Source organism: Electrophorus electricus, chromosome 7 (genome assembly GCF_041902795.1).
Source record: "Electrophorus electricus isolate QZ-2024a chromosome 7, ASM4190279v1, whole genome shotgun sequence".
Taxonomy (NCBI): Eukaryota; Metazoa; Chordata; class Actinopteri; order Gymnotiformes; family Gymnotidae; genus Electrophorus; species Electrophorus electricus.
Genome location: NC_137503.1, coordinates 35,748,426 through 35,772,931, shown reverse-complemented (window position 1 = coordinate 35,772,931; position 24,506 = coordinate 35,748,426). Strand labels below are relative to the sequence as shown.

The 24,506-nt window shown below is 39.9% G+C and overlaps 1 protein-coding gene across 5 annotated transcripts in view; it reads right to left on the bottom strand.

Annotated features, from left to right (window-relative positions):
* Nucleotides 1-455: 455 nt before the first annotated feature.
* The window catches only part of ehd3 (EH-domain containing 3), a 43,125-nt gene continuing 19,074 nt past the window's right edge, over nucleotides 456-24,506 (bottom strand). For 3 of the 5 annotated variants that reach the window (XM_081717216.1, XM_081717217.1, XM_081717214.1), the window contains 5 exons: nucleotides 17,282-17,379; nucleotides 10,988-11,041; nucleotides 8,116-8,528; nucleotides 4,019-4,183; nucleotides 456-2,660 (listed from right to left, as the gene is read on the bottom strand). In XM_081717216.1, the coding sequence (XP_081573342.1) occupies nucleotides 2,133-2,660; nucleotides 4,019-4,183; nucleotides 8,116-8,528; nucleotides 10,988-11,041; nucleotides 17,282-17,379 (1,258 nt within the window). In that variant the 3' untranslated portion in view covers nucleotides 456-2,132. The remainder of the gene's footprint in view (nucleotides 2,661-4,018; nucleotides 4,184-8,115; nucleotides 8,529-10,987; nucleotides 11,042-17,281; nucleotides 17,380-24,506) is intronic. The other 2 variants (XM_081717218.1, XM_081717215.1) reach the window with 1 other exon arrangement.

The following is a 24,506-nucleotide window of genomic DNA, read 5'->3' as shown; positions in this document are numbered from 1 at the left end:
TGTGTCACTCCCAGTATGTATTGTGACTATGGCCTTGGCTGGAAGGGTGGACCAGAGTTCACTTATCACATCCCCGTGTCCAGGGCATGTGACAGGTGGGGGTCCACCCTCAGCTAGCATGAGGAAAGGGACATATGTCACAAACAGGAAGCTGTCTCTCATTATCTGAACTAAGACCAGCTAATGCGAAATGAGAACAAAAAAGGAATGTCACGTGTTATACTCTTATTGCAGTTTACATATTAACTACAACTATTACATATTAACTGTATTATAGTTTTGCGGGCATACTTGTAACTCAATTCAGACACGAAGTTATTTTCCTGATGGATAACGCACCATGTTTGGCCCACAGAATCTCCATCAGCCAAAACTACATACTGTAGAAACATCTGCTCAGCTCCCTTTACAATGGAATGAAACACAGAGATACATGCAGGAGAGCAAAGCAAGGCTGGATCTAGAATGAATCAAGTTTTATTGTAGTTGTTTAAGGTTCCCCAACCTCCCCATGAAAGTACAATGTTTCATCACTTTTTCAACACTGGCACAACACAAAAGCAACATTTGTCTGTAGACCATGTCTTAAAGTACTAACCTTACAACTATAGCTCATCACAAACATATATAATATACCCTCACAGGCATGCCTGGACACATTCTGAACATGAACAGTGTGAGCACAAACTCTCTCTCTCTCACACACACACACTAAGAAAACAATACAGACCAGGTGAAGTGACATTTTTCCCCTTTTTTGCCTCATGTTATTAGCTTTCTGAATAATAACTTCAGAAAATACCAGAACACAACATTTCTGCATGGAGGCATGTGTTTATTAATGCAAATGGTTGTAAACCACACCCAAATAACATTGTCAGTGGTATTATTCTCACCCTTATGACTTTCATTTCAAAAGACATTCACTTTTGACCTTACTGTCAAAAAAAAAAAAAAAAAAAAAAAATCTGACCCATTTGAATAAATTTGGTTTAGTGGATTAGAAGTGTTCCATTAATTCCAATATTTTTGTCAGTTGGTTCCAGTGGCCAAAATCTAAAACCTGCACATTATTATGGAATAGCACAGGTCGCAAAATAACAGGCTAAAACAGTTAATAAAAACAACAAAAACCTGACACTGTGTGTGCATCTGAGAGCAGAAACTAGTTTAATACTATGTAGGTGTGAGCTTAACAACTGTATTAATGATTTGCAGTTAAATGGCTAAATGCAATTTGTGACATTCTGAGTTTCTATAACTATGCAAAAAATGAACATGGGCAAAACCAGGTCAGTTCCCCAATAAAAATAACAATAATAACAACACAACTGAAATATTGATGTCAGTGCTTTGAAAATTAATCTGGAATTGATTATTTATTCTAAACGCTCAAAAGTTTACATCAGAATTAGCATGTACAATAGATTACTCAAATGGTACTGTGTCTATAGGACCATCTACACATTAAACACAGAGAAGTCCAGCAGCTCCCAGACATGATAGCTGTACAGCATTAACAGTCTCTTGGTCGGGCTAGAAAGGCCTTGCATTTATTATGATGCTGCCTTCACAAGAATAATTCTACACCTACTTATAAAAGAGTTCTCATCATTTTCTCATCATTTTAAGTATATAACTGTATTTAGGATAACTACTGATATGAGAATAATTAAGACTGAGATCGACTTTGTTCAATTTTCTTAAATATGTCAAGTTTTCTGAGACAGATTGTATTGAACTAAATGGCTTAAGGTGTAATAATAAGGTATAATGGTTACGCTTGTTTTATTGTTAGCTGTGGTTGTTCAACAGAAAAGCAATATATGTGACATCATGGATTTTTTAAGTATTCATAAACTGGAATCATTAAACAAACCCTGCACAAGTATGATTTTGTTTAAAAAATCCCCAAACATTAACAACATCAAAACAAAAAAAACCCTCAAACATACATAGGTCAAAGAGCTAGTGACATATTTCAATCCAATCCAAGACATAACTAATTTTAGAGCAGTCACCCTATCTTATTGACGTAATTTTGTCCATCTTTATTCTCCATGCAATTTTTAAAGTGTGAATTCCTAAACTCTCATTTTCCCTGCACCCACACACTCCAATGCTGCTCTGCTCTACTCTGGTAATTTTCTCTTGGAAGGTGGCACCAGATGACCTGGGAGCTCACTGGGTAGCTCGTGTCCTTCCAATTTCACCTTAATGAGGTGGTTGGCCAGAGCAAACTCCTCATCGTCCAGCATGCCGTCCTTGTCAATGTCAGCCAGCTTCCAAATTTTGCCCAAAACTGTGTTGGGCAGCTTGGACTTCACCATCTCTTTCTTGGCATTGGCACCGGTCACCTTGCCGTTGACAGGAGAGAGGGTGTAGAAGATCTCATCGTACATAGGCTTGTCACGGGCCACCACCCACTCTACCTCATCGATGCCTTCACCAGCACCTTCACCGTAGCCATGGCCAAAGGGGCCATTCATGGTGCCCTCGAAAGCACCACCTTTTACAACCTGGTTGGGCCGCTGTGTTTCCTCCTGCCGTACCAAGATCATGAGCTGGGCGATGTCATGGGCCAGCATGTCATCCACAGCATCCAGCAACTTTATCTTCAGCGGCTGAAACTTGTTCAGGTCGTGCGCCTGCAACTGCTCCTGCAGGATAAGGTAAAGGTCAGACAAACAATACTGGAAACAACAAGGCATAATTAACTAAGAATACTGGTAACAACAAGGCAAAATTAACTAAGAGAGGTGCATAGGACAGGACAGCTTTGGCAGACGTGTTTAAAATTCACTCCTTGTTCCTTTTTTCAGATAAATATCATACAACAATGCTGCACCAAAGGAGTTTTACAATAAAGAAAGATGACTAACTAGCTCGATCAGTGCAAGAACCTGGAAAATAGGTTGATTTCTACTGTACAGAATATCCAGGTTTTTAAAGCAAGCTTTGTAAAATATCACATAGCCAAGATAACTCATTAAAATGGTAGATCTCAACCTTTTTTTGTTTTAGGATATATAGGGTCTGAAAGACAGTATGTGGACTTTTACCAATAGGACAGAACAACAAATGCCCTTAAATTCAATATATATAAATTCAATGACACATGCTTGTGTCATTTGTGGAGTCTAGAGAGAGAGGCGGGGAAAACATGAATAGTTCCCAGGGTCCCGCACGCCTCCTCACAGCTATAATTAACTTAATGTTTAATGATGTTTTATTATTTTATTTATCCTTGTCTAGCATGCCTTTCTGTTTTAGTCTATTAGATTTCAGAAGAGGTGGTTACCGTCTTTGGCACGGTCTCCCTGGCAACCCTGTCTTCGGTCTTTGTTTTTCTTTACTACCTGGTTTTCGTTTCCATGTGCTTTGGTTTGGTTTTTCTGACATGCCCCTTCATTTGGTTATCTCCATTAATTCATTTCAGCTGTTCCTTGTTTCTTGCTTGTTAGCTTGTGTATTTAAAACCTCGTGTGCGTTCAATCTCGTCGCTAGTCGTTTGTCCTAGCCTGTGTCTTATTTACTCAGTCTGCTTCCTGGCCTTGTCACAGGCTCTGTTGGTGTAGCCTGTGGTCCATCTTCTATGTTGGTGTCTGTTTCTATTTAGCCTGTTCATGTTTTTCCTCTCAGTTTCCCTGTTTTAGTTTCCCTGTTTTCATGTTTTTCCTTCTGTTTGTTTTGTCATGTATTCTGGATCTGTGCGTGCTGGTATATGACTCTGGAATATTCTACTAACCCTGATTCTGGATTTGCCCCTAATAAATCTCGCATGTGTCTGCCTCATATTTGCTCAACGTTACCCTCTTCTGTTTTAATCGAGTTTAGAAGAGGTCTTCTCCATTTATCTATCTTCCTGTTATCTTTTGTTGGTATTAAACACTTTTTGAGAATTTGACAAGTATAAATACTTTTTTTTTTTTTTGCTGACACCATAATATATATGTCTCACATATTACACATGGCTGTCATTTACTGTACAATTTGTTGAGGAAAAACCTGTATTTACCTGCATTTTTTTGAGGTTTGGGAAGTCACCAGGAGAAATCTGATGCTCCCGCTCAATGCGGCTGTAGATCTCTCCTAGACTATTGATCAGTTCTTTCTTTTTGTTCTCTTTCCCAAAGACTGAGGGCATCTCTTTCTTCAAAGAGCTGATGATGTAGGCATGGACCTATGGTGGATTGGAAATCTCAGTGTGAATCTGGAGTTCAATTAAATGTCTCCAGCAAGTTTCTTTTCAAAATGTGATTAGTAACATTGTCAAAGTAAAATTTATTTATATAGCACTTTTTACAAATGTCCAAGTCTAAGCCCCCAGTGAGCAAGCCAAGGGCAACAGTGGTGAGGAAAAACTTCCTAGAGCATGAGGAAGAAACCTTGAGAGGAACCAAGACTCAAAGGGGGGGCCAGCCTCCTCTGGCTATTGGAAGTCATAGCCATGGGTCAAGACTTTAACCAGGACCAGTGGTATCTCAGTGGTTAAGGTACTCAACTATAAATCAGAAGATTGCTATTTCAACTGCACCACTGCTGCACCCTGAACAAGGCCCTTAACCCTCAAGTTGTGTTCAGTCAGAATTGTAAGTTTCTTTGGATAAGTCAGCCAAATGCTGTAAATATGAAATGGAAGGACCATGTTGCAACACAATAATGCAATTAAACGATGTGTATTATTTGCTTTATGTATGGATGACCAATAAGTGATATTTTTTCATCAAAAACAAGACATGCATGTTTTACATGCAAGACAAATAGCAATAATTCAGAATGAATCATTATGTAAATGGGAAAAAAGTGGCTCACACTCTGTATAGTAGTCAAATGAAGGATGACACTGTACCCAACTGGGAGGTCTGGTCACAGAAAGTCACAGGTTAACTTATTCTCTTTTAAGTGAACCAGCTGTCTGTTGCTTTCAGTCAAACAGGTGAACAGGCCCAGGGGATGTCCAGAACAGTTTAATCGGAAAACAGATGTTTTCAAGCATAAAGGAAGTGACATATGTGTAGTGACATATTTCCTTTTCAAATGAAAACTTCATTTCTGACTTCCTAATCTGTTCTGTTATCTGTTCTGTTCATATCCTGTGGATGTGGGCTGCTGTTTGAAATTCAAAATAATAATAATAAGTTGTGGAAAGGATGTGGTATTCCCTCTTCCACACTAACACACTCAATTCACATTCTTATACAGCCAACACTCAGGGAACTACATCCTCTGGCTGCCAATCTACAGCAACAGTCCAGCTCCTTGCACTGAGTAGTGTCAGCTAAATGGCAGAGTGTTAACCAGAATTGTGTTTTAGTCTAAATTGAACTTGTAATTAAAGCAGGACAGGCAGTGTTAGGACCAGTTCCTAATCTTGGATAGTGTAAGACTGTGGACACACCCTTGTGGACACACCCTGGTGTGCTATATCACCTTATTTCCTTGCTAAGCAGCAGACAATACATTTAGCATTCTAATCAGATAGTGAAAATCAAGACGCTCCTTCAGACAAGCTAAACCATCAGTGCATGTTTTTGGCTACACTTTCATTTGTTTTGAAAGACTGTGTTGCAAAAGCATTCAGATTTATCACAATGTCATGCTGCACCAAAGATGCAGTCAGATTCCTTCTAGGGTATAAAGGACAAATCAAAGGTTCTCCATTCAGTGTTGGAGAAATCAATATTATGGGAGGAGCTACCAGCAGGCTTATAATAGACTGAAGGATATCAGTCCTGCACAAGAGCTAGAACCTTAGCGTTACTAAAAAAAAACCACGTGAAATTCATAGTTTCACGTGTGAAGTGTGCAAACACTATGTCTTGTCACATTTTTTGTAAGGGCAACAACTTTCTGCTATAGACAACCATTTTATAAACATATAAATGCAGACATATGCAAACACACTCATGGACTACATCCAGTGACAGATACATACAAATTTAAAGAGAATACAAATTCTCTTTAAAATATTAAGTTTTACAATCAGTACTATTGCACCTGTATTGTAACTTAATAACCCAGTGTATATTCCATAAACATTTGGTATGTACCATAAGTTGGACCATATGTATAAAAATTAACTTTGGTTAGCACAAAGTCTCTATGATAACTGGACCCTAAATTTTTCACACATTCTGGTGTAGCAGGAAAAGGAACTGGGCATTCTAGAGCCAATATAATGTTGCTTGCACAGTAAAAGGAAAATAAACATCCTTGTCTAAGCCTTAAAAGAGAGCAGTGACCTATGTCTAGACTAAAGTCTAGGTTTTTGTTAAACTTTCAGCTCAGGCAAGAATGTTTTGTGCTCTTATTAGCCATCTTAAGCGTGAAGGCAAACGATAAACCTGAAACAGTCACAAAAACGAAAGCCGACACAAGCCACTAATAGAGAATTCACTGCACAACTGGGGGAAGAGATATCACCGTACAACCAGAGGTGGGGACATCACAGTACAACCAGGGGTAGTAACAAACAAAGAGTGTCTGATCACGGCTATTATTCTGGTATACATAGATGAGCTACTATACTGTTCATCCAATCAGGCACTGAATTATAGAGTCTACATGGTCCTTTCAGAGGCTTTTCTTTCACACTGAATGAACTCAACTCTTTATGGTCTGAATTCAGGAAATGTATCACATAACACTTCAGTTTGCTCTCCATTAGTGCTGAACTCAAGAGTTTCCCCACTGTGGAGCCACTGAACACTGCAAGACAATGTCAAGTAGTTAAAGACAACTTCTATTATTCCAACTATTCAAAAATAGAAGATTCAAATATGCAAATGTGTCCAGGTTATTTTCAAAATTCAAGTTTTTCAGGCTACACATATTCACCATCTCATTGTATAGACCTACAGGTTGGCTACATTAATACTGGCTACATTAGCTGCTTTATAATTTCTGAATTATCTCTCATCAGAGTTGTGTGTAATCTCTGGCTTGTCCCTCTGCAGGGTCGTGGGTAATGTCTGGATTATCCCTCTGCAGGGTCGTGTGTAATCTCTGGATTATCCCTCTGCAGGGTCGTGTATAGCCTCTGGATTATCCCTCTGCAGAGTTGTGTGTAATCTCTAGATTATCCGTCTGCAGAGTCGTGTGCTGCTGGCACCTCCCGCTTCAGTTAGTTTAGTGTGCAACAGCCCTTTAACTTTATTTATTTTTGCACTGGCTGCTGATTAGGTCCTGCTAAAATATGTGGTCACTCAGTGGTTAAGGTACTTGATTTATAATTGTAAGGTTGCTGGTTCAAGCCCCACCACTGCCATGGTGCCACTGTCAGGCCTGTGAGCAAGATCCTTAACCCTTAATCACTCAAGTTATTCTCAGCCATAATTGTAAGTTGCTTTGGATAGAAGTGTCAGCTACATGCTGTAAAGGCACAGAACCCACATATCTGCCTGGTCTTCTGAAGCAGAGGTAGAGGATATTGCTTTTATATGTTTTTGTCATTATAAGAATATTAGGAATACAAACTATATCATATTCTAAATTTCTGTTTTTTTTAATGCAATGTGACCATTTAAACTTTGTTTAATCCTACCTATGCACTATTAGAAGTAACTTACCCTCTTGTGATAAAACTGTGAGCCTGCCTAGGCAATTCAGGGTTAGGGTTATCTCTATAAGGTTATCATGGGACTAAGGTTATCTATATAGCATTCTCGCTTGCCTAAGTCTAAGTCTTCTCACTGTGGCTTGGTGGTTAACATGTCTGCCTCTCAGCACTAGAGCCTTGGGTGGAGTTTCCATGTTCTCTGTGTCAGCATGGGTTTCCTCCAGTGTCCCTTGTTTCCTCCCATAGTCCAAAAAACATGAAGGTTAGGCAAAAATTGACTACTGTTAAAATGGTCCTAGTATGATTGTGTGTGTGAATGACTGAATGTACAATGATAGATTGTGTGTGTGTCAGGGGGACTTTGGTTTCTGATTGAGAGTACACTGTGTGCAATTTGGTGTTGCTTCTCACAGGGGTGCAAAAGCATTTTGTAGTGTGTTGACTGACATTGAGTGCTGACAAAGTCACTATATAAGAGTTACTTCATTCATTAATTCACAAGCCTAATCTCAGAACCACCTAAGCAATACATGATGAAGGTCTGTGGTTGTTACCTTGGCAAGCCTGGCCCTCTTGATGAGGTCATTGAGTTTACGGAGGGCAGCATTGCGAGGCAGTGACTGGATGTCCTTGAATAGGTCCTGCTCCTCAGCCTCGAACAGCCTGCGGTTGTCGGGGATGAGCAGGGGGTGAGACCAGAAGGATCCAATGTAGACACGGACCACCTCGGGTGTGTTCACGATCTTGCCCAATGACCACATGAGGGCGCCATACACACGCATCAGCTGCTGGGTTTCAATCTGGTCAGCTTTGTTGAGCACCACCCGAATCTTGTCCTCATGGTTCTTCAGGGCACGGATCACCTCAGAGAACTCATCTGAAATGTCCAGCTTGTGGGCATCGAAGAGCAGGATGATGCGGTCGACACGCTCAGCGAACCACTCCAGCACAGCAGCAAAGTCATAGCCTGCAGGACAAGTAGAAAAGGATTGGAACATTGGTGGCCAGTACAGTATTTATAACCAAGGAACAGTGGACAGCTTCACGAGGTCCTGATAGGGGACTGAGTGTTTGCTGCGTTAGGATTGGGTTACGGTTAACCCTAACTGACTGCTTAGTTAGGGTTGGGTTACGGTTAACCCTAACTGAGTGTTTGCTGAGTTAAGGTTGGATTACGGTTAACCCTAACTGAGTATTTGTTGAGATAGAGTTGGGTTACAGTTAACCCTAACTGAGTGTTTGCTGAGATAGAGTTGAGTTACAGTTAACCCTACCCCATTCATACTGCTGAAGCATGCTGTAAGTCTTAAAAATGGGATTAAAGGCACTGTGGCTCTGTCACCCACTCAAGAAACCATACCATCTTTACATTTTTACCTCAACTAAACCACCTAGTTTACATAATGGCATACAATAACAAATTGAGCCTGATAGCTCCAACTCCTTACTGACCATCTGCCTGTATTGACCATTGATATCTGAAAATATTTTGAGTGCATCAAACACAAAAGATATTTGTCTGAAGGTTTAGTTCAATCACCCAACATCAGCGAGAGTTTCTTTTGAAATTTAATTTGACAAAGACTCTCCCCCTCCACACACACACACACACACACACACACACACACACACACACACACACACACACAGAGTGAATAATGGCTTCCACATTAAATGGATGACTGCTCTTTTAACTATTTTCTTTTGCAAATAATGTAAGAGGGAAAGACTTTGGAAAGAAAACAGCCTAGGGAAAGATACAAAACCTGGGGAAAATACAGACCAGATCAGATCCAGTGTAGCAAATATATCTCCATGAAGGATCATTAAAGAATGTCAGAATGAGGTCACAAAATCTCCTAAAACATCATAAACTATGCAGCATTGATAATAATAAAGAATATTATTATTCCATGTTGATATAATAACTATCCATAAACAATGCCTCCATTTCAGTTCATTTTTCGTTGCTAATGCGACATACCAAAAGTGCTCTGCATCTCAGAATAAACTGGAAATATTCTTGTATATCTGTGCCTGTTTTTCTTTTTACTCATTACTCAACATGCTTTGTATCTGTGGAATTGTACGACAAACCTGTGGTATTTATCCTTATATGTGCAACCTTCATATAGTCCCCTCAAAAAATACACTTAGTCAAACAGTACTGGCTTCTAATAAATCTAATTTCTCTCTCTCAGCAGGAGAGAAAAAGAGAAGCATTTAAGTACAAAAATCCAGTTTAAACAATATGATTCAAAAGGATAAAACGTGTGTCATGACTTAAGCACAGACTCAGATCAGACAATCTGAATAAGACTTGCAGTCAGTACTTTATACTGCCTTTGTGCTAAACAATGCTTTCAGTGTAAGAACTTCCAGGTTCATAATAGTCATAATGCTCCCTCCATGACAAAGAGGCCTGGCCTTCTCCTGACCCTGGGTCAGTATACTTGGTCATCTCCTGACCCTGGGTCACTTTACTTGGTCGTCTCCTGACCCTGGGTCAGTATGCTGGATGGTATACCTACAGTTATAAGGCTGATCTAAAAGCTACATGGGGATTAGTGTGTTAATACATGGCATGGAAGTAGACACTACCGTGGGTATTTCCACAGGGTTATTCCATGCCTGCAGGATGGTGAGACCAACCCTTCATTAGACAGTTTCACAAGGAGAGAGCTTCTTTATTGTCTGCAAGACTATAGTCTGTGTCCCTGCACTCATGATCATATGGAGATTTTATCCTTTATTTCACCCAGCGGTTCATAAGAAAATCTCCACATTTAGTGTAGAACTACAATACCTGTTGGAAAAAAGGTTTCTTTCTATTGCTGCCCTCAGCCTAGTAGAGCGAGGGATGGCACAGGTTCCCTGCACCTCATATTGGATGTAACTCTGCAGACATATGACTAAAACTGAACAGATCACATGACAGAGCAGGACAATAAGAGCAGTGAAACTGGGGAAGGTGCTTTTACAAAAGCATTAGAGCAGTGATTATAGGGGTGGGCGGTGATTACAGGGGTGGGCATGTAGTGAGCGGTGACTACACGGGTGGGCGTGGGGTGGGTGGTGATTATGGGAAGGGTGTAGGATGGGCAGTGATCACGGGGGTGGGCGTGGGGTGAGTGGTGATTACGGGGGTGGGCGTCAGGTGGGCGGTGTTTACAGGGGTGGGCGTAGGGTGGGTGGTGTTTATGGGGGTTGGTGTCAGGGGGGTGGTGTTAATGGGGGTGGACGTGGGGTGGGTGGTGATTACGGGGGTGGGTGTCAGGTGGGCGTGGTAAAGGTTAAGATCAAGCTGGGTAAGGCTCCTGGCCATTAGCAAAGTGGGGGGCGACAGTACTTCCATCTCGGTGGGGGACCACATTGTAGATGTTAACACTGCACTGGTTCACAGGACCTTCCCACCATGTACAATACCTCCATATGGACATTTACGCTGGCAGCTATAACCACACACATCTTCTGTAGCCTCTGTTGACAGGGGAGAGAGACACAAGCAGATGATAAAAAAATCTAGACATTTAGCAAAAGAAAGAAAGGAACAGAGTGATGCTGTCAAAGACTCATGAACAGATCCATAAACAATTAAGTATGATATGAAAAGAAGTATAAAGAAATATAGAGTGGAAGAGGGAGAGAAAAGGAGAGATGGGCAGAAAGAAAGAAAATGGAGAGAGAACTGAAAGACAGAGAGAGAGAGAGACAGAGAGAGATAGAGAGAGAGAGCGAATCTGGCATATGCTTGGTTCATCTTTTTGATGTTTCTTTCTTTCAAATGAACAGCCTGCATTTAAAGGTTTAAAACGCGCGCTGTGTTCCGAACCTTTTTAACTTAATTCCTTTGCAGTGTGTGCTGGGATGTGCATTTGTCAGATGTTTCTGGTGCGATTCATGCCTTTATTTACTTTCACAGATGCACACAACTCAATTAGAGTGCTAACAGCTTTGCTGATTGTAAATGGATTTTTTCAATGTTAGCATGAGATTTGTTTTTTGTGGATATAGAACTTGTTTTATATGACATACATATTAGAATATCTGTAAAAGAGATTGTGTGTTTAGGTGACGATAAATCGCAGATTAACCTACTGGAGTTTAAATACTCACTGACTCCAATTTTTTTTCACATTATGTCATGTAATTGCCATCACATGATAAACTCCATTTACACTCTAGTTATGATGGATGGGAATGAAGAACCTGGAATATGATCCACTGTTCAAGATGCACCTCTTCTCAACAGATGTCTAATGAAGTGCTGTCTTTGGCAAACTGTTAATGATGCATGGTGCGTGATCCACTATTACGGAAGTGAATCTGCATATTCCAACAAGATCCATCCATCCACAGGTTCAGTATAAGGAACTTTGTTCTCACTGATGCAAAAACATTCAAAAACTATCTGGGATGTTTACATTAGCAAAAATGCCTGGAGGCAGGTCTATAGCAACCTGGCCCTTTGCAGTTCTGAAGAAAGGACTACGACATTACAGGTAAAAAGGCAGTCTGTGCTACCTTACGCAACAAACCACAAATGGCGACAAGTGACACACACTTTGTAGCATAATTATAAGTCTTTTTCAAGAGTACCATTCAGTAACACACACATTTTGGCGTAACTAAAACCCTTTCTCAACACTACCCTTCAGTGAAAATTTAGCAATAATTTAGTAAGGTTGGCCTGCAGGTCACTGGGTTACAAATACATTTTAATAGATAGTCAGTAATCTGTAACAGAATATTTTTAAAGTAACTCTCGCAACCCTGACCTCTAAATACTTTATTATTGTGTCTTTTATTATATAAATATTTATATTGTATTGTTGTCTTGTATAAGAGGGTAGTAAACATGAATTCCATCATATGGAAATAAACTAAATAGGAAAACAAAGTCTAATGTTTTCAAAATAAGGAACATCCAGAAGCATCACATACATCTTGATATGTGTACAAAGTAGCTAATTATATACAAATTATTTTAAACATTATATAAGGGGCTAAACCAACTCTAACACCCTTTGGATTCCACATTTAAAGTCATATCAGTACCACCAGGTACCAGTATAAGCTGAATGCTAATCTTTACATGTCTTGTATCTAAAGTGGTTATTCTGTGAGGATGTGAGGAAGCTTGGTGGATCATAAGGAACAGAAATGGCTTTAAAATAATTACATTTCACTTTCAGTCTGGCAGCCACCACAGTGCAGAGGACATCCACACACCTACAGAAGTCTGAAATGTTTCCCTGTGAAATAAAGCCCCCTGATTTAATGCACTTCTTCTGGGTAAATGTGCCTGAGACAGCATGCACAATGTCCCTCATTCTGGTAAAAACACACAGCTGAATCTTAACTGAATTAAGTACTATGTGTAGTTCTCATCTTAATAACTGGACTAAAATAAATGATTGAGAGAAATTAAAAGAATACAATTTGCTGAATGAGAGAGAGTAAAAGAATATGGTTTGATGAATGTTCTCAATTTTCCCTGCAACCTTTTTTGTCATAGCAAACAGGCTGCAGCATGTTACATTCTCCTTCACTGAATACAAGTGCCTTCCTGAAGGCTTTGGAAACTTTGAGGAAGCCACAAAGAAGTGCGTCTTGCTTTAACTGCACTTGCTTGTCCCCCAGAGCCAAGGTTACACAACCAGAATACAAAAGCCTGAAATATGAGCGGTCACATGCTCACATTTGGCTGGTATTTTCTAAACAGATATTTAAAAGAAAACACTTTTTTTTCACTGCAGTAGTTACAGAGAAAATATCCCAGTTAAATCCTACATTGCCTACATTGTCAATTTGTTTAAACAGTGTAAAGGACTAAGGGTTGGCTGGAAGGGTTGGCTGGAAAGGGTTAACTCTACACGAGAACTGAACAGATCTGGATCAAATTCATGCGGTTATCTGATGATGTGGAGAAGGTAGGTTAGCCAAAGCAGCCTGATGTGTAATAGGGAACGTTAGCCAAATCTGCTTGGCAGTGCAGAGCAATCAGAGCAATGTAAAGTTGGGAATTGGGCCCAATGGCACACAGAGCAGAGACATGGACAGACAAATACACAGACTAGAGATCAGAAAGCCTTAAAAAATTCAGAATTCAGTTTTCTTTTTGCTCAGAACTAGTATTTTTTATGTGCCTCTATATATCTGTACAAATGTATGTTTGATATACAAAATCAATATTATATATATATATATATATATATATATATATATATATATATATATATATATATATATATATATATACACACATATATACAGACACATACACAAAATCTCCCCTTCTAATTTAATCTAATCTTCTGCATGCAAAATTATTGCATAAGCGTGTTGCCATAATATCCCAGTTGTGCTGCCTGACATCTGTGGGGCCCCTCATAAGCACACCCACTATATCAGGACTTGTTCCCGTTGCAACGGACCAATCACAAGGTCACAAGGAAACTGAGGAGGAAAACAACAAAGAACATCAAAAGCAACAGTCACAACAGCAACAACAACTGGGAAGGGCAAGGGTTAGGGTTAATGGGTAAGGGGGATCCTGCATTAGTATCAGTGCAGTGGTTTCACAAACACAAACATAGAACAGCAAACACAAACAGCTCACATACACTCACTTATACACACACCATTCTGGCTGTAGAGCAGTTTACTCCTATGCTTGAGCTATGCCAACCCCCCCCCCCCCCCCCCCATTATTTCTTAGAGTTTATGGCTCCCAAGGCAAAATGTCACACATTTACAATCTCAACCAAACTGCAAATTTAATCCAGAGCAGCCGTCCATGTTACTAACCAAAGAAAACAGCAGAATTTTCACAGTGCTTCTCATGTGACCAGTAAAAACATCACAGCACTTAGTGACATAAGTTATCTTCACCATGTGAAGAGAGGTGTCTCATTATGCCCTCTCACACTACACTGTCAGAGTGCATATAAGCTCAAGAAAAGGAAAACTGGGGAGTGGCTTACTGTGTACTGGGAATGGCTTACCTGCTTTACTGCATATGACTTACATGGCTAACAGCAAACAAAAGCTCAAAGCCACTAGTTTGCATTACTGCACTGCTGCATTACTGCATTTCTGAATTACATCATGCTGCATTACATGCATTACTGCATGACATCATTACTGTATGACATCATTACTGCATTGCTGCATTACTTAATTATTGCATTACTGCATGACATCATTACTGCATTACTTCATTTGCTGAACACTAAACAGGTCCTTACTTGCTTTTATTTACCAACTTGTTTCACTGCACGTTTCACTTACCAACATTAATGACAAGTTACAACATTCATAAGTTCTAAGTGAATGACTGTATATGTTAATGTAAGTGAATGACTGTGTATGTTAATTATATGTTAATGAATGTATATGTTAAAGTAAGTGACTGACTTTATGTTAATGTAAATTAATAACTGTGAATGGGGCAGTGGTAGCTAAGGTAGCTTGTAATTGGAAAGTTGCCAGTTCAAGGCCTACTACTGTTGGGCCTCTGAGCCCCTTAACCCTCAGTTGCTCAAGTTGTCTTCAGTCAGAATTGTAAGTCACTTTAGATAAAAGCCTCAGATAAATGTAAGTGAATGAGTCTGTATTTTAATGTGATTGTGTAAGTTAATGACTGTTTACGTTATTATAAGTGTCATTACTCCTTTGGCATTCTTCAGTAAATAGTGGGTAAGTAATAGAACATGACTGTAGTTGTAGGGGCTTGGCTAAGAAGGGGCGTGGCTAGGCATCGTCCACAGAAGCAACTCAGGTGAACGATCAGGTAGTTAAAATTAAGTGCATCAGCGTCTTGTTGCTGGTCATTTATTTATACTCCGCTTTCGCTTCTAACACGAGAGAGACAAACTGACACAGATCTCCTGAGTAATGATACACTGGAAAATGCAACCTTAAGAAGGTGAAAGTAAAAAAAAAAAAACATTCCTGTGACTGACTCTGGGTTTTTTTAATTTGTATTTTGTTGATTAATAAATTGGAGCTAGTGTAATCTGCATCTTCTGTCAACTTCTTTCCTACCTAACATCACAGTGACCCTTACAAGCCACATGGAAAACTCCATGATCAGAAGAACCTCCAAAAAAAGGCCTATATGCTACATCATTCAATTGCTCAGACATCCCATCAGTGGTGTGGATATATAACTAAAACCCTCTTACACTCAGACACAAAAGGGCCAAAGTAACGTATAAACAGCACATAAGTTGATTACCTCTTCTGCTGTTGGCAATATAAAATGTTGTTCAAAGCCTGATTTCTGCAACTCTGAAATGTAAAGGAATCTAATACCTGGCTTGCCTTGGTTCAGGATGTGTCAGAAGGAAAGTGCTGACACCAGAGTTACTGCCTCGATATCTTTGCTGAATGAGGGGAAAAGCCATGCAATAAACAAACACCCCAGCGTTTTGGGCAGGGAGCGTGTGGCCAAGTTTCAGTACAGATGTGGAGGGAGCGTGTGGCCGAGTTTCAGTACACATGTGCAGGGAGCGTGTGGCCAAGTTTCAGTACACATGTGCAGGGAAGGTGTGGCCATGTTTCAGTACACATGTGGAAGGAGCATTAGCAACTTTCAATACAACATGGTTCAAAACAGTATAAATAGGTACACACAGTACAACAGCACAGGATCAAGTCAAACCTGAAAAGTCCCATTTTCATGATGCCAGTGTCTCCTGCTTGTACCATTAGAGAGTCAGCTGCTACTCAATTAGGAATCAATATTTGTGAAAACTTTGTGAATATTTGTATATTCATATTGTTTACTACAAAGATCTGTCACAGAGTAAAGCTAATAAAACATCACAATCTCAAGATCTTTTTGCCCATTACTGTAGATATCCTCCTTTCTTGAATTTTCTTGAAAAATTTTTTTTCTCAGGTTAGCAAGCCATTGAGCCTAGTTATAAATTTCACACAAGCAGCACAGCACGAACACCTAAGACAAATTAAACCTTAACTCCTCTTTAAAGACGTAGGTTAATGTCTACTACATTACACTATACAAAGCTAAATGTTAGTCTACTAGCAGAAGGTAGCAGAAAAGTCTCTCTCTCTCTCTCTCTCTCCATCTTTGTCTGTGGGTATGTGTGTGGTATTGAGACAAGTGTGAAAACAACTGTACAAATCTAAAAGGACATCAAAGGTTTCAATAAAATCACATGTATAGTCATGTCCAGAGAGCTGTATTTCATAAATATCCTCTTGCCAGTGAGATATCAGGTCTTAAACTGTTCCCTGAACTTTGAGTTAGCATTTCAACATAACAGTTGTGGAACTGATGAGGTGATTGTTTAACAGAAGCTAATGTTTAGGAGACAAATAGTGCGGTAAGTCTAAAACAAATGGCATTAAAACAAATGTACTAAGGCCTTTGAATTCTGCTGCCATGGGAGTTAATAAAAGTGTTCTAACAGTGATGAAAAGGTCTATTTTACTGAGTCTTATGCTGAGTCTGACCCTGAAGCAGCCAGCATGTGTAGTAATTGAGGTTTTCTGCTCAATTCTGTTGATAAGAGGAGGATTCTATAGCACGGCATCAGTGCTGGCTCCCACCGGCAGTCTCAGGAGGAGATGATCTGATAGTGTGTGAGTATATAAAAGTGTGTGTGTATATATATGTGTGTGTGTGTGTGTGTGTGTGTGTGTGTGTGTGTGTGTGTGTGTGTGTGTGTGTGTGTGTGTGTGTGATACCTCTGCTGATTCTCTGCTTCTCTCCAGACAGGATCCCTGGAGTATCAATCACACTTATGCTCTCCAGAACAGGGTTGGGCAGCTGGGCACACACAAATCTACAGAACACACACACACACACACACACACACACACACACACACACACACACACACACACACACACACACACACACACACACACACACAGAGTGTAATGATGTAAACCATATTTTATTTTTTATTCAACTTTTTTTTTTTTTTTTTTGGCATGTTGGACTGAAAGAGTAGCTTTAAATCCTTATGGTCTAGGTCAGGGTTAGAAATGGTAGAAATGGTCTGCCTGAACCTTTCATGGCCATCGTAGGAGAAGTGAAGTGAGGATTATCTCAGATGTGTTTGTGTAATAGGAAATATTGGCTGGACAATCATGATTCCAAATGCTATATACAAAACAACTTATCAACTTTATATGTACAGAACTAATGCTTTACAGCCATACAATGATATCACACAAACAGTCACATTGTTATAAACACAGGCAGTGACAGACAGTACACAAGCAGTGAGACAGGGGCTTCCTCCTGTGTGCATACCTCATTCAACTTCCATTTTCACTTAATATGATTAATCATCTAATGTAGAAAATTTGCATTCTGATTCAAAATCTACTTAGGTTGGCAGTGAACATTCAGTAAGCCCAGTTTAATTAAAAATTCTAAAAATATTACTATAATTGTTTGTCTTTGACCAAAAAGCAATGAGAAAACATTTAAATAAACTGTCAGTAATTGCACAGTATGCATAAATGTATATTCATTGTATCAACAAATTCACATCATAGCCTTCAGATTCATAACCATAGGGTTTTGTGTCTACTATTGTGTGGGGCAGTAACTTGAGTCAGTTACATCAGAAGTGCATGTCAGAGTATTTTAAAAGACTCCCAACTCCATTCAGACTTTGCTTAACTGACAGGTGACTTGACTCTTGACAATTAAGTGTCATAAAAAACCAAGAATCTAACTGATAAAAATGTTCCTTTCTATTTACTCTCAGTGCGAGTGTCTTGCCTATCAGTCCCAAGATGGCCATGTGCAGTGTTTTTTTTTTGTTTTTGTTTTTTGCAGCTCATGGACAAACACAACAAGCTTTAATCATCTTCAGGTACAAAATCTTTGAGTCAGATGGACACAGTCCAAGGGCTACATGCAGCATCAAAATAAAGGATATTGGTAACATCATCACATTTTATAAGACATCTTAAAACACCCAGAAGGTTGGTATGATCAGCAAGCATGCCGTATAGGTAGTCTGTACTGGGAATAAAAATTGTTCATGCCAGCTAGATCTAATAAATTTAATATGGAATAGGTAATAAATATAATAATGTAATTTCTAATAAGCTGCACATCATCATTTTAAGCAGCAATGAGTTTGTAACTTTTGTACATACCCCATTGTCCTACCACCATTAGCTCAGTAGTTAAGGTACTTGACTTGTAATTGGAAGGTTGCTGGTTCAAGTCTGACCACTACCACTGTTAGGCCCCTAAGCAATGCCCTTAACCTGCAATTGCTTAAGTTGTACTCAGTCATAATTGTAAGTTGCTTTGGACAAAACCATCAGCTAAATGTTCTATGTGATTGAGAGCTAGCAACCTCATATAATCAATGAGACTGGAAAAAAATATTTTCTAAGGGGGACTTATCCAGGGACATGAGATCTGACTCAAGTTGAGTAAAATGTATTTGTTATAAAATGAGTTAGATTTTCAAGGGGAACATGAGCTACATGGAAGAAATATGTTTAAAATATGTTTATCAAGTTTAACATACAACTTCACCCCAACAGGGCAAACCTGATCCCCCTCACTAAACACCACATGTACCCTGGTGAATAGCAAACACACGTTTCATGTTAATATATAAAAATTGTAATAAAGATCATTTGTTCATTTTCATAATGGGGGGTCTGTGACCTCAGACCTCACTGTTGAACCTTGTTGTTGTGGGCTTAATTCAGTGAAACATCAATAAAGGTGCCTACTTGATGACCCGTGAGAAGAGCTGGCGGTGTTGTGCTTTCTCGTATGAAGAGAGTGGGCGGGGCCCTATGTGAAACTCTAATGGATTGGCACAGGATATTTGACATCTTATCCTGTGTGTAATTAAAGTTGTAAATTTTAACTGTCTCTTTTCAATTGTCTCTTTTCTTCACCCAGAACCAGCTGCAAGATCCCAATCAGTCTGACTACAAACCGGCACATTCTACAGAAACGGCCCTCATAGCAGTGACGGAAAAACTTCATGCTGCTAAAGCTGCCAAACTGCTATCTGTTTTGATTCTTCTAGACCTTTCAGCAGCCTTTGACACAGTGAACCACAACATTCTTCTTTCTGTTCACTCCAGGTTTGGTATGACTGGCTCTGCTTGGAGATGGTTTCAGTCCTATCTGGAGGGACAGTCCTATCAGGTGACATGGAGAGGATCCTCATCCAAACCATGTAGACTCTCCACTGGTGTTTCACAATGTTTAGTATTAGGCCCCCTTTCTCTTCTCTTTGTATACTTGTTCTCTTGGTGATGTAATATCTATCTCTGATTTTTCCTACCACTGCTATACCGATGACACGCAGGTCTCGAGACAGATCTCAGCATGCTTGACTGACATCGCATCATGGATGACAGCCCACCACTTGAAGCTCAACCCCAGTAAAACAGACCTTCTGTTCATCCCAGGTATTCCCAACCCTTACCATGACCTCACAGTTTCCTTCGAGAACTCCCTGGTATCACCATCTGAAGCTGCCTGTAGCCTGGGCATAATTTAGGACAACCAGTTGTTGTTCTCAACTCATGTTTCTAATCTAACCCAGTCTTGCAGATTTCTCCTTTGTAACATACGAAGGATTTGGCCCTTTCTCTCACAGGAAGCTACCCAGGTGCTTGTGCAGTCTCTTGTGATCTCAAAGCTAGATTATTGCAACTCACTACTTGCTGGTCTTCCTCTAAGAGCCATCAAACCTCTACAACTTGTCCAGAATGCAGCAGCACGACTGGTCTTCAATCTTCCGAGGTTTACAGGTTACTCCACTGATGCACTCCCTTCATTGGCTCCCAGTAGCTGCACGCATCAGATTTAAAACCTTGACGCTTACCTACAAAGCCAAAAATGGACCAGCCCCTTCATACATGAGGTCAATGGTCAAAGCCCGAGCCATACCTCGAGTACTTCAAACCTCAAGTAAGGCTCGGCTTGAAATGCATTGCTTCAGGTCTCATGGATGACAAGCACCAAGACTATTTTCTGTCCTGGCTCCTAGATGGTGGAATGTACTTCCACTTGCTGTCTGGACAGCAGAATCCCTTGCAGTCTTCAAATGCAGACTGAAGTCCCATCTATTTGCAGAATATTTAAAAGGACAACTGACACTGCTCCCATATTGACTGACTAATTAGTACTTATTGTAGGGTATTGTTTATGTTCTTTAACAAAGACTAGCACTTATTGTTTATTGCACTTATCATTGTTTAAGATAGACCTTAGGTATTTTGTGCTTCTAGGTATCAGCATTGATCCCTGTATTCTACAGTATTCTAGTTCATTGGTATGTTGGACTCTAACCTACTGTACTATACTGGGATATTCTACACTGACTGGCCAAAAAAAAAGGTCACACACACTAATATTTCGTTGGACCGCCTTTAGCTTTGATTACGGCATGCATTCGCTGTGGCATTGTTTCCACAAGCTTCTGCAATGTCACAACATTTATTTCTGTCAAGAATTGTGTTAATTTTTCCCCCCCAAGATCTTGTATTGATAATGGGAAATTTGGTCCACTACGCAGTCTTCTCCAGCATATCCCAAAGATTCTCACTGGGGTTCAGGTCTGGACTATGTGGTGGCCAATCCGTGTGTGAAAATGTTGCTCTCTGAACCACAATTTGAGCCCGATGAATCCTGGCATAGTCATCTTGGCATTGTCATTTTGGAATATGCCCGTGCTATCAGGGAAGAAAAAAATCCATTGATGGAATAACCTGATCATTCAGTATATTTAAGTAGTCAGCTGACCTCATTCTTTGGGCACATAATGTTGCTGAACCTAGACCTGACCAACTGCAGCAACCCCAGATCATAGCACTGCCCCCACAGGCTTGTACGGTAGGCAATAGGCATAATGGGTGCACCACTTCAGCCACCTCTCTTCTTACCCTGATCTTCTTACCTATCACTCTGGAACCGGGTAAATCTGGACTCATCAGACCACATGACCTTCTTCCACTGCTCCAGAGTCCAATCTTTATGCTCCCTAGCAAACTAAATCCATTTTTGCTGGTTAGCTTTACTGACAAGTGGTTTTCTTAAGGCTACACAGCTGTTTAGTCCAAATCCCTAACAGCATTGTGCATGTGGAAATGCTCTTACTTTCACTATTAAATATCTCTGAGTTCTACTGTTGTTTTTCTATGATTTGATTTCACCACACGTTTAAGTGATCGCTGATCACAATCATTCAAGGTTTTTTCCGAGCACATTCCTTCCTCAAAGATGATGTTTCCCCACTGTCCTTCCGCTTTTTAATAATGCGTTGGACAGTTCTTAACCTTAATTTACTAAATTCAGCAAGCTCCTTAGATGTTTTCTCTGCTTGATGCATGCCAGTAATTTGACCCTTCTGAAACAGATTAACATATTTTCCATGACCACAGGATGTGTCTTTTGACATGATTGTTTAACAACTGAGAAGCTATTCACTGCATCAGTTAGGGTTAAATAACGTCTTGCCAACTGAAACAATCACCCATGCAGAAATTATCCAATGGGAGTCTCTTACCTATTTGCTTAGTTAAATCCAGGTGGTGACTTTTTTTTTTTTGACCAGGGAGTGTATGAGTAAATGACATAAAAGGTCATTATATATATATATATATATATATATATGCAAACTGTTACATTTCTTCACAAAGCTTTTACTACTAAGGTGCATGTGATTTATGCAACACCAGACCTTGATAACTTTAAGATGACTGGTTTAAGAAAAGCATCTTTTAATTTCATACTGACTTTATCTTATTTGAAACAATTCAATCAACATCCACAAATAAAGACTGACCAATAAACCAATAGGACTTTACTGTCTTCCCTCCAACAAATATCCCTGTTCACAATTCTGCATTTAATAGCATTGATGTGTCCAGTACTGAATGTCTTTCTGAGCCCAAGGGAGACGCCGTTGTTCCAGTGAAGCTCCATCCAGAGCTGCTGCTATTTGTAGAGTCATAAATGACATGTACATCTATAAATACATATGAAAACCAAGGCAGTCACCTGAAACACATACACAAATAAAACACAAACACCACCAAACACAAACACACTGCTATACACACTACCACCAAATACACCACCACACACAAATACACCGCTATAAAATCACGGCCAAAGGTTGGGACTAGCACAAATTTTGATTTTCACAAAGTTTGCTGCTCCAGTTTTTATGGTGGCAATTTGCATTAACTCTAGATTGTAAAGAGTAATCACAAAAATTACTGCATTCCAGCCACTACATTTCAGCCATGCCACAAAGTAACCTGCTAACAATTTCAGTGAGCTTCTCGTTGGCTCAGGAGAAAGTGTTAACAAGGACAAGGCAGCAGGTACCACTCTGTCATGCTGATTAGAAGAGCACACTGGCTGCTTTAAAAGGGTGGTGGTGTATGAAGTTATCCTCTGTTAACCATGATTACCTCCAAGGTAACACATGCATTCTTCATTGCATTGGATCAAAAGGGCTTCACAGGCAAGGATGCTGCTGCTTGTAAGATAGCACCTAAATCAACCATTTATCGAATCAAGAACTTCAAGGATAGAGGTTCAATTGTAGTTAAGAAGACTTCAGGGCACCCAAGAAAGTCAAGAAAGCGCCAGGACCATCTCCTAAAGAGGATGCAGCTACAGGATCGGGTCACCACCAGTGCAGAGCTTGTTCAGGAATGGAAGAAGGAAATGGAAGAATGAGTGCATCTGCATGCAGAGTGAGGCAAAGGCTTTTGGAGGATGGCTTGGTGTCAAGAAGGGCAGCAAAGCAGCCACTTCTCTCCAAGAAAAACATCAAGGGCAGACTGACATTCTCCAGGAAGTATAGGGATTGGACTGCAGAGGACTGGGGTAAAGTTATTTGCTCTGATGAAGCCGCCTTCAAGCTGTTTGGGACATCTGGACAAATGATTGGCCAGTAGAAGAACAGGTGAGCACTAGCATGAATCCTGTGTCATGCCAACATTGAGGCATCCTGAGACCATTTATGTGTGGGGTTGCTTCTCATCCAAGGGAGTAGGTTTGCTCAAACTTTTGTCCAAGAACACTGCCATGAATAAGGAATGTTATCAAAACATCCTCTAAGAGCATCCAGGAGCAATCTGGTGATGAACAATGCTTTTTTTCCGGCATGACAGTGCACCATGTCACAAGGCAAAAGTGATAACCAAGTGGCTCGGTGAACAAAACATTGACATTTTGGGTCCATGGCCAGGAAACTCCCCAGATCTCAATCCCATTGAGAACCTGTGGTCAATCCGCAAAAAGAAGGCAGACAGACAAAACACAGAAACTGTGATCAACTCCAAGCACTGATTAGGCAAGAATGGGTTGCCATCAGTCAAGATTTTGTCCAGAAGCTGATATCTAGCATGCCAAGGCGAACTGCATAAGTCTTAGAAAATGAAGGGTCAACATTAAATAGAAAGTCTTTGCTTAAACTGGATGTACTTGTCAATAAAAATTTAAACAACTTATGAAATTCTTATAATTGTACCTCAATTATTAGTTGCTCTTGGAGGATGTTTTGATACCATTCCTTATTCTTCATGGCAGCATTCTGAGGCAAAATTTTGAGCAAACCCATTCCTGTGGCAATGACTGTAGAATTATTTAAAGTATTTGTATTTATATGTTTTTAATAATAATAATAACAACAATCGTCATCATGAGATTAATGTGCTACATCACAATAGTCATTATGAGTAATGTGTCATCACACTCATCATCATGAGATTCTCAAATTTCTCCAATTTTAAATTAAATCTGAATGGTGTCTTGATCAATTCCTCATTCACGGTTAGGAACTTTCATGAGGTTTTTGACTCCATACTCTCATTTGAACCCCACGTCAAATCACTGGTAAAAAAGCCTTTTTTCCCCCGCTGTAATATCGCTAGGCTTAGGGCCATTCTCTAC